The sequence below is a fragment of the Barbus barbus genome (genome assembly GCF_936440315.1).
Source record: "Barbus barbus genome assembly, chromosome: 19".
In the NCBI taxonomy this organism is placed as follows: Eukaryota; Metazoa; Chordata; class Actinopteri; order Cypriniformes; family Cyprinidae; genus Barbus; species Barbus barbus.
The window spans coordinates 16,583,255-16,598,496 of NC_136747.1; the positions used below are offsets into that span (position 1 = coordinate 16,583,255).

At 35.1% G+C, this 15,242-nt stretch overlaps 1 protein-coding gene across 1 annotated transcript; it reads right to left on the reverse strand.

Annotated features, from left to right (window-relative positions):
* Positions 1 to 482: 482 nt before the first annotated feature.
* LOC306884899 (pleckstrin homology domain-containing family O member 1-A-like) lies at positions 483 to 14,240 on the reverse strand. The gene is made up of 6 exons (XM_079441138.1): positions 14,001 to 14,240; positions 12,852 to 12,998; positions 5,162 to 5,302; positions 4,698 to 4,802; positions 3,242 to 3,343; positions 483 to 2,107 (listed from the first exon to the last, which is right to left on the reverse strand). The coding sequence occupies exons 1-6, from the start codon at positions 14,025 to 14,027 to the stop codon at positions 995 to 997; spliced, it is 1,635 nt and encodes a 544-aa protein (XP_079297264.1). The 5' UTR covers positions 14,028 to 14,240; the 3' UTR covers positions 483 to 994.
* Positions 14,241 to 15,242: the final 1,002 nt, after the last annotated feature.

A 15,242-nucleotide genomic window follows, 5' to 3' on the forward strand; every position in this document is an offset into this window, starting at 1 on the left:
ATCCGGCTAGATTCGCCTAGCAAAGCCTGTTTCTAAGGCATATGGATACATTTGTGTGACAAAAAAAAAAAACTGTCTTGACTAATTGTGTCTAATTAATAATCTAATTCTGTCACATTAGTATTGTTGAATAAAAGCATGGTATATGGAACAGATAGTTCCTGTTAACCCTAATTTGATTGGACATGCGGTGTTCCAATAGTACTGATGTTTTGTATAACTCCCAATTCTGTGTATAACTAATTCAACAAAATATAGCTTATAATATTCAGCGCCATGACAAAAGAAATCATATTGTACTTGAGCTGTGAATATGAGTACGTTGAAGACATATATATCTAAGAATTCGTAAGCAAAATTGACCAAATGAATCGGAATCGAATCAAAAACATTATTGAATCACGAATCAAGAGCTAGGATCTTCCACTCCTATCAACAAGACTGCTTGAGTTACTCAAACTCTGTTAAATAAAAACTTCAGTAACAAGAAAAAACATTTTATTTTTTAAATGTGTGCATCTTTAGTAATTTGGGGGGAAATATACAAATATTCTTAAATGCTTATTATAATCGATCCACTTGATATTGGGGAGTATAGACTTGCTAAAATGCATTTGTGTCTAAGACCATTGCTAACTTTTACCTGAAACATTTGTTTCCACACAAAGCTTAACCTTCCCATCAGTTTTTTTTCACCTGAGCTGTTTTTGCAAAGAGAGAACCATATACCAGTTTACTCATGAGTAGCATTACACATTACCAACACCAAAAGAAGTAGTACAGCCTTGAAAGAGTCACAAGTAAAAATACAATTGTTCAAAGTGCAAAGACAAAGGGTTGAGGTGTTAGAGGAACAACAGTTAATATATAAACAAAAGACAGAACACTGGTTTGTGATGTGGGCAAGACGGAAAGTTCCATCTATTGTTCTCCTTCCTTGCATTCATTGTAAAGGCTCACAAGTCTTGGAAAGCACTACCGACTAAAGATTTGGTCAGGGGCTTTTTTGCTTGCGATTCTGTGAGGGTGTTGTGGGTGTTCCAGTTTTACTGTGCTCTGCCCGCTGCTGTCTGGCTTGTAGCTCCTTTACCTCAGCCAGAACCTCTCTAGCTTCTCGCCAGGAGGAAATGGCCTCTTGTAAGAGCCGCTCAGCAGCTGCCCTCCTGCTGTCCCAGTCCAAAGCTTCACTGAGAGGAGAATCAGCACCCTTCATGCTTCTGAAATGGGGCGAGTAAGAGATCCGAAAAAAAGTGGGGTCTGTAGACTTCATATGGGGCGAGTTTGAGCCAGTGGACAGAGGCGAGTCTGAACCTTTAATGTGGGTCAGATCGATGCATTTCGTATGGGGTGAACTTGATGCTTTTGAATCGGGTGAGTCGATGCTCTTTGAACGAAGTGCGCTCTTAGAATGAGGGGATTTGGATGACTTAAAATGGGGCGAGTCCTTTGACTTCACATGTGGCGATTCTTTCCCTTTGGAACCAGGTGAATCTTTCAACCTCACTGAGGGTGAGTCTGTGCCTTTGCTGTGGCGTGAACTATGTGAGCTTGAGCCCTTGGATTGCGGTGAATCAGAGCCCTTGAGGTGGCGGAGACGGGGGGAGTCAATGCCTCTTAAGTAGGGATAAGATCCCATCCTTCCCCAATGGGGTTCCTGTTCCTGAATTTCCGCTAGCAGCTCTTGAGTCCTCTGCAGCCGCTGGCTGATTAGTTCCTGCAGGTGGCCCGTGGGACTCTGGGCCAGTGTTGCCTGGACCCCATTCTTCCTGTTTGGTTTTCTCTCTCCTCGGGACAGAGCGTCATCCATGGAAGCACATCGGTTACGGCCCTGAGCTAACTTCTTCTCGTTTTGAGGTGTGTGAGGCTGGTTTTCATGGCTCCAGGAGAACTCGCTCCTGCGTGGCAAGCTGCTGGTTTTCACCTTGCCATCTGTAATGGAGGCCGGCGGCCTGGAAGCATCAGTGCCAGCACGTCGACGGCCAGGAGCCAGTTTATCCAGGCTGACCTGATGGTCCTTCAACCACCCATCCCAATCAGCATCCAGCAAACCAGCATCCTCCTCATTTACCAAATCCAGTGTCAGCATTCCATCAGAGGAGGCCGAGGCCTAAAACAAGAAAGCATGAAACACAATTTTTTTCTATTAAAGAGGCACTCGCTTTTATTTGTTTTTCTAGCAGATATGCCTGATTTAAGATTCATTTTAAAAATATTAAACCAAATGTATGTACATGTAGGTTTGGGGTCAGTAAGATGTTTTACATGTTTTTTATAAGTCAGCAAGGCTGGATTTATTTGATCAAAAATACAGTAAATGGCAATGTTATTAAATAATATTACAATTTAAAAGAACTGTTCTCTACTTTAATATATTTTAAAATGAAATGTATTCCTGTGATGCCAAAGCTGAATTCTCAGCAGTCTTCAGTGTTACATGATCCTTCAAAAATCATTGAGGATTTGGTGCTTAAGAAACAATTAATATTTTTATCAATGTTGAAAACAGTTGTGCTTCTTAATATTTTTGTGGAACGCATGGTGCATTTTTGTCAGCATTCTTTGATGAATAGAAAAATCTGAAGAACAGAATTTATTTGCAATATTAAAAACAAGTCTTTACTGGCATTTTAAATCAGTTTAATGCATCTTTGGTCTCTGGTGAATAAAAGTATGAATTATTTTAAAACACCTTATTTACCCCAAACTTTTGAACAGTGGAGTACATTAAAAAAAGGATGCTTTGATTAATAAAAAGTTCAGGGCTGTTTATTTGAAATAAAACATCTCTAAAATAGAAATGAAGTCTTTACTGTATGTTTTGATCAGATTAATGCACCCTTGCAGAAATAGACAACTAATAAAGAAAACTAATTTCTTAAATAAATAAATAAATCTTACTAACCCCAAAACTTTTATTGGGGGTCATTAAAAGCATTTTGACAATTTAGATGCAAAACGACAGATAAATTAAATAACAGAATCCTAGTCAAAGAGATACAACTGAAAGGTAAACATTCATATTATGTGTAAAATACATTTAAATAGTTAGGTTTCAGTAAAGTTTTCTGGACTATCTGTTATGCAGTCTAGTTATAAATAGCTGCATATAAGTTTCATCACTACTGCTCCAAACAACCACCTAGTGCCATGTAGTCATTACATTTCCACCGGCACACAACAGTATTAACAGACAAACAACAACAGTCATCTGAATCAAAGTCTAAACAAGAATGCCACCCACCACAGCCATGAGATGACCCCGCGTGGGCAAACGGCGCCCAAGTGGGATCTTGGCCCGATCGCGTGTAGGGTGAACCAGAAGACTCTCCTCCTCAATTGTGACCTGCAAAGAAAAACAAAACAAAACTGGAGCTGAGATCATTTTTACTATATTAACATAGTCATTTTCAGCAGCTTTATATGGTTTCTAATTTACACAACACAAAAGGCCTATATGACATCAAGTCTTAATTAGTCTCAATTTCATCTCAGTTTTATCCAGCAGTTGTAGGTGTGAAAATGAATTTGCAGATTTATAAATAGAAGGTTCTATATGCAGATGATGTTAAATTCACACAAGTGGGTTTCTATATGAAATGCAGTAATTTTACAAGTGAAAACAAGACTGTGTAAAATCCTTTCCTACACATAAAGTTGTTGTTATGAGTTTCTATTAGATCATTTTCATCATTAGAGAAGATCATTAGAAAACTCATTTTAATTATTGTGGCTAGAGCAATAAAGAAGACTTTGAAAAGAAGTCTCTTATGCTCAAGGCTGCATTTGACAAAAAATAAAAAAAATAAAAAGTAATACTGTGAAATATTATTCTACTTTTTTTAATTCTATTTTAATATATTTTAAAATGTAATTTATTCCTGTGATGCAAAGCTGAATTTTCAGCAGCCATTACTCCAGTTCTCAGTGCCAGACGATCCATGAGAAATCATTCTATATATGCTAATTTGGTGCTCAAGAAACATTTCTTCTTATTATCAATGTTAAAAATTATTCTTTGATAAATAGAAAGTTCAAAAGGACAGCATTTATTTGAAATATATATTTTTTTTGTAAAAAATGTAAAAGTCTTTACTGTAAGTCTTGATCAGTTTAATACATCCTTTCTGAATAAAAAGTTAATTTCTTAATGAGGAAATTAATTTTACATTTAGTAAAACATTTAAAAATTACTGACCCCTATATATATATATATATATATATATATATATATAATAGAGAAAAAAATTATATCTAATGTATTGTATCAATTACATATATTTTAATATAATAATATTTCACACAGTCATGTAATAACAATATATAATATAATAATATATAATTAAATATAATAATATTGATGGTTTAACAGTGCTTAGCCAAAATGTTTTCATGGGTATGTCAAAAAAAGTAGGTAATTTTTTTCCACATTTATTGCTTTTGTAAAATAATTTCATTTCTAGTATCCTAAAAGTTCAAAACACAAATAATGGCAGGAAGACAGAAAAATCGAACAAGAAGTGGAAGAGGGTTAGCACTAGAATATAAAAGAGAAAGAAATATATACAGAAAAAGGCTGACTAATGAGAGGAAAGAGTGTGGGAAGAGACTGCAGGAGTGGGAAAGCTAAAACATAGGTGAGAAGATGATCATTAAACAGCAAGGAATAAATAAAGAATATTTGACATGTCTGTACTCACCTCATCCAGCACACGATTCTTAGCTCTGGTAATAGCATTATTTAAAACATTGATCCAAGATTCCTTCTCCTCTGGACTGACGGCCAGAAATACAAGATTGGGGCTCTAATGGAGTAAAAAATATATTAAAATATGAACTACCAAAGATTTTAAAATAAATGATGATGTTATTTTGAATTTCCAAACATACATTTTTAGGGTCTTTGGAAAAAACAAATACAAACTAATTTTCCTTGATCTTTTCACTAAGGAATCAGTTGCTCATTGCAAAATCTTCATGTTTTTGAAGTTATGCAGGATATGATCTCTTTTAAAATTTCATCAAAAAGTACTTTGATGTTGACTGACACAGTTCTTCTTCTCTTTTTTTACTGTGCAATAAATTAAGAAACTGGTTAAAACCAGACCTCACAAATTGAATTATACCCTAATTTTTGAACCAAAACATCATGTTTTGTTCTTACCTTGTTTCCAGGGTGTTGGCGGCGAAGCAGAGTAAATTTACTGTGGTTCTTCTTGCTATGGCTCTTGGCCTTTCGCAGTTCCTCCGAGCGCTCATACTGTGCCAGGTCAAACACTTCATGAGTCTTCCCATCATTCTTCATCTGGACACAAGAACAGCAGCATCAGCACACAGACACAGGCCATCACCAGGCCTGAAGCTAGAAACAATTGTTATCATTAATTGAAATGATCAGCAGTGCTTTCCCAGGCCAACTGTCAGACAACAGTGAATCATGGTGGGACATATTGATTTTAGCTCCAAGGACAGCAATAATTAATGTTCAACAGAACACTGCTGTGAGATCATTAAAGGCTCAATCCATGCTGACAGAACACTAAATCACAAATCCCAATAAACATTTATTTTTCATAAAGTAACAAAACATCTGCACCCTCATTTAAAGGGATAGTTCACTCAAAAATGATAATTGAGTCATGGTACTCCCGGGAACACGTGTTAAAGACTGATACGGAAGAGAAGAAATTGTTGAATAATCTCTTTATTTTTGTTTTCTTTGCAAACAAAAAGGTCTCATAGCTTCATAACATTAAGGTTGAATCACTGATGTTACATGAACTATTTTAATAATGTCCTTACTACGTTTCTAGGCCTTGAACGTGGTAGTTCCATTGCTGTCTGCAGAGTCAGAAAGCTGTTGGATTTCATCAAAATATCTTAATTTGTGTTCCAAAGATGAACGAAGGTCTTATGGGTTTGGAACGGCATGAGGGTGAGTAATTAATGATAGAATCTTTATTTTTGGGTGAACTATCCCTTTAAGATTATCTGAATAATACATAGAACAATATTATTTGTTTCTTTTGGAAAAATCTCACTGACCACAACTTCTGAATGTGTATCACATTATATCATCCAATGTGAATTTATTATTTGAAAATTATTTAGGTGTGAGTACATTATTTTTCTTATGATGCTTACTCAATGAAACCTCAAGAACAGCACAAACCTCAGACACATATAACTCAGAATATATTCTCTTTTCATGCCAAATAGTACAAATAGACTATTGTTACGGTCTGTGTGGTTGTGGACGAAGGAATAATGAAACAGAAATCTTTTTAATCAGCTTCAACACACTAACACCATTAAACAACATTAAGCTCAGACAAAGACTAGGGGAGAACTCAGGACTTTTAAAGGGACCAACCAAACGAGGAACCAAGATAATTAATATCACACATGTGAACTGAAAGAACAGTGATTAAACTAATGACAGGAAAAACCAAATAAGGGCAAAACAGAACTAAAAGGAAACCGACACGTGACAGATATATACATATTTTTCACCAGAAATCAAGACAGATGCTCCAAACGGTTTTAAGTTAGTCCAGCTCCTCCTCTAATTATTCAACCAGTGACCCATCTGTGTAAATGCCTCATTTTAAGAAAGGTCAGTCCTCATTATAGCTGACTGTGGTGAAAAAGTGGTACATTTCACTGAACCCGAGGAAGGAAACACTCACGGTGGGAGTTTAAATCCCACAGAGACACAATGAGGGTCACGAGTTTCTGCTGAGACTAACTCAAAAACTCAATGCTAGAGGTATTAACATGCACTATGTGATGTCACACGGACCAAAAAAAGATAAACAGACATTTTGGGTCAGAGTTCTGCATGGTTACCAAGCATTCACCATACCAACGGAAATACGCAACAAAGGAATCTGGTGTCAGTGAGCTTGAGATTAAAGTACAAAGATCAAAGTGATCTGTGATCATAGAGCAGGCACAAGCAAACCGGCCTGATTATAACATCTCTAGTTAATATGACTGCAATATCATATTCTGCTTTAAATGTGGTTGTGTTTAGAAAACCACCGGTTTTACAATAAAGAGTGAAATGTAGGTAGCATCCTCCCTGGCACATATGGCCAAAGGTAATCTGTGTAACTGTATGCCTCCAGATGGCCTCCTGGGGTCACACATTTAAATGTGAGTGAGCGCACACTCTGAGAACGAGCGTACTAGTGATGCTAATATGGGGCAAAAGACCCCTGGAGGAAAAGAGCCTGGCCTCTCTTCACCACATCAATATTTCACTCCCCCACTGTTGGCACAGCACGTTCCCGGCAGGGGGCCATCCTGATCTCTGGATTAACCACCTCCAAAAATAACCCACTAACCGACCATCTTCATTTTGACGGAGGTAACTCCATCAACTACTAGATATAAGGACTAAAACGCAAAGAGTACTCCCATGAATATTACATTCTCTTGATGCTTTTTTCCTGAAATTCACAAGGATTTCAGAAGAGGTATGGTTTTCGAGGCATTGTGAACTGGTATTTTACTAAGACATGCAACCATATGACTGTTTCAGGTTGTAAAGAGATTACAGTGTAGTAAACATGAAGTGAACACTGCAATTACTTGCCTAGTTTTACTTCTACGACCAGGCAGGAATTAAAGGTGGAAATAGATTTGCAGAATCCCCTCGAATCACGTGTTTAGAGCGTTCTGTAATCTGGTTGACTGCATTATTTTGAGGTCAACCAATTTTCCTAAAATAGACATAATTAAAATAAACCCCATAAGTAAACCTGAAAGTATTTGTCCTGCCAAATGGATGTGAGCGAGTGTTCAAATATCAGAATTAACACAGATGATTAGACTGAGTGACACCTTATTTATTTCATATAAAAGAAAGGTAAAATCTTATATCTAATAAATGTATATGTATGTGTGTGTGTGTGTGTATATATATATATATACATATAAAATCTTATTAATTTAACAATAACATACTTAATTGTAGATATATAATAATATGCACATACTATTTTATAAAGGCCTATATACTGTATAGAGTGAGTAAATGATAATATACATGAAATATACAAATACATACACACACACATAACAAAAACAGATTAACAAAAAGAAAGAATGGTATGGTAATGATCTTGATTTAAATCTTAACCAAATATCACCTAATATACTATGTATAAAAACAATAAAAACTAAAGACAATTTTTAGAGTTCTATTAATTAGGGGTGGGCGATATGGGAAAAATATCATATCACGATTTTTTATAGAAATATCACGATTCACGATTTTTATCACGATTCTTTGTTAGTTTTACTATTTTAGTTTTACAAGTTGTCTGAGCATTACAGCCAAACTAGAAAGACAAAGATGCATGGCAGATATTTAGGCCAAAGTGGGTGAAGATAAAAAATCTTTGTCATTATTTTATTTTTCTTATTAAAAAATAAGAACAAAGATACACATTACAAATACACATAATATACAAATAAAACAAACAGTGCTTTATTTTCAGGTACAATAGGTGTATTTAGCAGAGCATTCAATGAAATTGAATGAACAAATATAAAAATAAAACACTAGATAGACTGATTCCTAAAGCAACTGTATTAAAGTTTTTCAGTCAAGAATAGTGAGTGATTTTTCTCTTTTGCGTTTTGTTGTTTTGTTAACGTTAAATGAATAGTTCCCCCACAAATTAATATTCTGTCATCTGTCTGTCAATTCTGTCATAATGTTGTATTTTTATATCATCATTTACTCAAAAGTTGTTTTAAACCGGAATGAGTTTCTTTCTTGTGCTGAACATTTATAAATGCTATTTTGAAGAAGGTGGAAAACCAAACAGTTGCTGGTCCTCAGTGACTTCCATAGGATTTTTCTTTCCTACTATCAAAGTCAATGTAGACCAGCAACTGTTTGGTTTTCCACTGAGTAAATAATGACAGAAATTAAATTTTAGGGTGAACTATCCCTTTAATGACAGTCGACAGCACGTTTAGTGTCCTGTCCCTTTAAGAGCTGCACGCATCTAATATACAGGCACGCATCCGTTTCTCTCTTAACTATTTACTTTCATTTTAGAGATAACCAACTCAGTCTGTATGTAAACCTTGTGTGTTTTGACAGTATTAGCGCAAAATATAACTTAGTTGAGTAATCAGGCGCTGTTAGACAGGCGTTTTAGTGCGCGTGCTTCAGGTGTATGCGCTCAGAACAAGCGCACGTCAGACCAGCGCGCGAATTAAACATTTAACCAGCAAGGCTTGTGTGCAAATAATGTACTTTTGCGATCGCGAATAAGTGCAGTGTCCTGTCTGAGTAACTCTACTGCTGTATGTCGTGTTGTACAGTATATAGAGACCGCGGCGCCAGAACTGTATTTGACAATGTGCGCGGTAGCGCGATACTACGATATTTCTTAAAAAGCAGATCGTGGAGACATTTTTATCGTCCACGATCAAAAATCGTCATATCGCACACCCCTACTATTAATATTCCTGTTCATGGTAAACTTAAAAAGCTTACCTGTTTCTTATTTGTGCCACTAACAGGCCATACATTGCAGCAACCCTTAATTTAAATGTTGTATGTGGTTTGTTTACATGGGTTTCTTATGATGATGTGACACTGGATTCAGAGCATCCCCAGTGCAGCTGGGTCTGGAATCTTTTAATGTAAATAACAACGTCATTTAAAAAACAGCAGCTGTGTGAATGAGGGATATGCAACTGCCTTCTCAACTCTTAAAACCATTTATGTCACTTTAATGAGAAAAACAAGGGCACCGCTGTATAGTTTCCATGATAACTGATGAAGGCCTACAGGCAGTGACAGAAACAAGCTACTACACTTCCATGAAAATTACAACCATCCCTCTACACATGCTTCAAGTGAGCAAATGATTCAATTGTGAAGATTTGTTGCTCCTATAATGAACCGGAAATTGAATTCAACTGAATATCTGTAAGCAACTTCCAGAACCTTCAGGGATCTTTGGTACAGGCACTGACACAAAATCCATGACACAAGCACAGGTTCACATGCTGCTTGTTGTTTCAGGCAGCATGTGAACATACACACACACATAACAAGAACAAATACCTCACCATGTAAATGATTTTCAATTTTCTGATGTAAAAATATGTTGATAAAAAACATGTTAATGCTATAAATTTTCTGAACTAATGTAATGATAGTATTACTACTACTAATAAAATAATTAAAACTTTATTTTTTAAGGAATATTTACCAGAAAATATATTTACCAGAATTTATTTAGCAGAAAAATGTAAATACACAACACCGTATTTAAAAAACTAAATAGATAAAATAATAATAAATATATATTTTTTAATAAAATCAGTTAATTAGATATGCTGTTAATTATTATAATTTAATGAAACTATTAAAATGGAATTCAGAAAATTAATGGAAAACACAGAATTTGGTGAAAATAAAACTGAATTTGAGAAATTGAGAATTTCATAGGGCTTTAAAAATGTAATTTTTGTTAAAATTGTAATAAATTGCGGTGAAATTGTGTAAGTTTCAATTAATTAGTAAATAAGTCATTATTTCAATTAATTAGAGATTTGATTAATAAAATTTAATTTAACGAATAGAGTCTAGAATCCAGAAAAATTTAAATGAAAAAAATGGAATTTGGGAACAACTAAAATGGATTTCATAGGGCTCTCCCACAGTACAAACAAATCCTAATTGTTGAGCACTGCAGTATCTTGAATATATGATGTTTTGTGCCATATTGACACATTTACAGATTTCTGTGACTCTACACTGTTTATGGGTAAATCCTCAGTACATGTTTACATATGATCCATTTGCACACGATGCACTCACAGCCATGACTGATCAGCCTGAATACAGTGAATAATACTAGACTTGTGCATCAATTATTTACACCAGATATATAGAGAGAGCTTGAAAAGAAGCACTTTGAACACAGTTATAGATGCTCAGCTGTCTACATGTATAAGCTTCAAATGATTCACTTGGGAGTCAGGAAAGATCGCAGCCTTTACGACTCCTGTTGCATGAGATGTGCTTCACTATGCTATATGAGTGAGATCAATTGAAGAGTTATGTCAAGTGACATCATTCTGGCAAGAACAGGTCTACCTTGAGCACTGAAGGAATGTCAAGTGCAGCGGTGCATAGCGTTATCAGTACTATAGACAACCATGGCAAACAGTACACAGCCTAAAGGCAGCGATCACCAGAGGACAGACCTGTAGCGCACATACTCAGACTGATGCAACCTGCCGACATTGTGTTCTGATATTATAAAAATAACCTTGCTTGCCTGACCAGTGGAAGAATTCACAGGGCTGGAAGTAGGTACACAGAATGCTAATAATCTGATCTGTGGCTCCTTTTACAACTTTAATTTCACTTAATAACTGAGGTATCTTGTGAAATTATGATGTCATGGATGCCAAATCAAAATATTTTGGGAATTCAAATGTTGACAGTATGATGACAGAATGAGAGATTTAAGGCTCAATTGCTATGATCATAGAATGTATATCAAAATAAAATTAAAGACATAATTCACCCAAAAATGAACATTTGAAATATACTCCAAGAATTAGTTTGTTCATTGGAACAGATTTGGAGAAATGTATCATTACATCACTTGCTCACCTATGGATCCTCTGCCGTGAATGGGTGCCGTCAAAATGAGAGTCCAAACAGCTGATAAAAACATCATAATAATCCACAATTACTCCAGTCCATCACTTAACATCTTGTGAAGTGAAAACCTCTGTTTGGTAGAAACAAATTCAAGTTTTTAACATTTTGGGTTTAGATGGTTGCTTCCAACTATCCATAAAATAGTTTTCTCATTTTAATTGGTAGAGAAATGTGCACAGATAAGACATTAATTTATGGACTGGAATTGTGTGGATTATTGTGATTTTTTTTATCAGATGTTTGGACTCTCATTCTGACGGCACCCATTCATTGGTGAGCAAGCAATTTAATGTTAAATTTCTCTGTTCCAATGAAAAATCAAACTCATCCACATCTAACATTTACGTATTTATTTATGCTTTGAGGGGGGGGGGGGGGGGGGGGGGGGCTATTCCTCTAATCATTTATCAAATTAATTAGTGATATACTCATATATTAAAATACATTAAAACATTTGAACTTTAATTTTCCCTTAATGCTTTATATTTAAGATCTATAAACCCATAACACTGCACTCAAGGTGCCAGCTGCATCAGTGTCAGCAGGACCAGTTTATGTTTGTGTGGTTTGTCTCTGTAAAGTCCATGTTTAAATAATTTACCACTATAAATAGAAAACATTCTTCTTCACTGTGACACCACCTGCATTTTTTGTGTTCACTTGATTCCACATGTAAATCAATGTCTTTTTAAAGTATGGATTTTGCTCTTCTTCCTTTAATTATTTCTTACTTTAAGTTAATTTCTAAAAACAGATTAACAAAAAGAAAGAATGGTATGGTAAGTATGGTAATGATCTTGATTTTAAGCTTAACCAAATATCACCTAATATACTATGTATAAAAACAATAAAAACTAAAGATAATTTTTATAGTTGCATTAATATTCCTGTTCATTGTAGAAAATTATAGCTTGTCAAAGGGATTACTTTGATGTTGCAAAAGTATGTCTTTTATGTCAATGGCAGGAGATTTTGGCAAACATAATTATTGTTTATAATTATAATGATAATTATTAACATATATAACTCACTACACAATCACTATATAGTAGTTGACATGGTATCCTTTGGCAAATTTGACATGTCCTGCATTGTTTTGGTTGATCATTTTGAGCATGAAATCATTAAAATCTTAATAACTCACCTCTTTTTCAAAGATGTACAGATGATCTCCTTTAAGCATCACAAAGCGGTTTCGCCATATTTCCCTAAATATTCCTTTACCACTGAACCTGCGGATCCAGCCTACTTTATCTGGTTGGGATGATGACTGGTTGGCATCCTGAAGACCCTGAGTGTGTCAACAATGGCCCGGGTTAGTGTGTCGCCAGTCTTACATAATAGCATTCAAGTTCAAACAGATCTCCGTCGCACTGCACTGTGCGCTAAGCCATCATAACATTTATTGAGTATCTGTGATTAGTACTTTTTTTTAACTACTAGTAATTGTTCCAATAGTGACTGGCATCTTTTTCACTAGTATTTTAACCAGTAAGTCCCAGTATGTCTCTCTGTCAGATTCCAAGCACTTTTACTAGTTACTAGATCCAGTTTTTCAGTAGCAATTTATTAGATATTAGTACATATAAAATGTTTCACTAGTAATAGATTTTAACAGAACAAATTGCTGTCATATGGCAAGTAAAAAAAAACTCTTGTGACTAGTGAAAAATGTCACTTGCAACAACTGGAATGCATATTAGTGTCATATGAATAGGTAATATTATCTAATGAGATGGAATAGATAGTCCACTATTAACTACTGAGCTACTACAACTAAGAAATAGGCTATTAGTTCCCATATCTAATTAAATTGGACTCACTATTGGTAGCCTATAAGCAGGATACTGAAAGTAAATTTACAAATATAGGTTAGTAGTCGGTATTGGATTACTTACTAATAATGAAAAATACTGGGAACAAAAAAAATAATACTAGCTGAATTAAAGAAATAAATGTTATTATGACCTGATATATTGCACCCTAATAAAAGTCAAATTTTCTGTTATTTAGTGGAAAAAAATCCCAAAATGATTTTCAATGAGTTGGTCAATTAAGGGTGTGGCTAATTTAATATTATGTTAAATAAAATAAAAGATTACACGAGTGACTACAGCATAACATACGGTCTCATTCGGCGATTCATAACAAAGGAGTCATTGTTAAATTAATTTAAACATAGTACAGATACTTGCGCTGTATTACACTCAGTCACTGTTCAATTAAACTATTAAATTATGAGCATTCAAAATCAATATTTTCACATCATAGACTCGGTGTATGAAATTCTCACCCTTTTTACCAAATGGCTTTTCTTCATGCTGTTCGCAAAATGTATTTTTCCCGAATTATATCCCGCGATCTGTCCCGCTTTCTAGAAGAAACAGAGATGCTTTTGTTTATCTTTTCCTGAGAATTTGCCGCGTGCAGGTGCTAAAGATGGGATGAGGTGCTGGCTCTCAGTGCTGATTGACTGCCAGTCTCTACACTGATATTTGCAAACCGCGGGCACAGGCTCTCCATTGGCTTGGGTGAGTCCCTGAGCTGCTGCTGTGCTTCTCACCGAACGGATTTTCCCGTTTATAGAGCTCGACTGCTCCATCTATTGAACGAGCACAGCTGTCGATGTGATGCCACGCTGCATATTGAGCCTCAATGGCTTTCTTTTGCCCCTCATTAGTCTAAACACAATGCAAATCGGCGTATAGCAAAGAATATGGTAATTTTCAGTAATATAATAGTTTATTTATATGTGTAAATGAATATAGGCCTTGTTTGATATGTTTTATAATGTGATATCTAGCAGATATAAAGCTACAACTGAATAACTTAAGTTGCCCATACGTTTATGATATTTATATGATATGATATGCTACACGTTTGGATATTTAGATGTCTCCATATTTTATCCTGCAAACTGAAATGTCAAAATCATATTTTTGTAATAACTGTTGGATAACAATTGAACACAATGGAACAACACTGGCATACTGAGGCAAATATATAAGGCAGGGCAAGTTTACAAAAATGACAGTTACTTAATTTTTGATGTTTCAGGCATCATCCTGCATAACTGATTACCTATTTAAATTTTGCTTGTACAATAAAGCCAGGTTCTATTGTGACAACCTACCCCATAGTGTGGAAATATACTACTGGGGCATGTTATCACAAAGTCAAAGCATCTATAAAGAAATATATTACCTTGAGAGATATTCACTCAAATAAAAGTGACAAGTTCTTTATTAAACACTCGTGCAACAGCTTTTTGTTTCAGTAAACCTAAAAAGAAATGTGCACCAGCTGTGGCAAAAGTTAAAAATAATTGATAAGCACTAAATGAGAGCACAGATACATAAACTTATGTAACTCAAGCACATATGGGCGATTTCCTAGTATATTCTCTTCTACAAGCTCTGAGAAACCTTCACACATTCAGAAGAACAAACTAATCACACTGCTCTAAGCTTCTTCGCCTTCTTAAATTGACCACATTATTCTAAAACAGAACAAGAAATGTTTCCCTTGGGTTGAC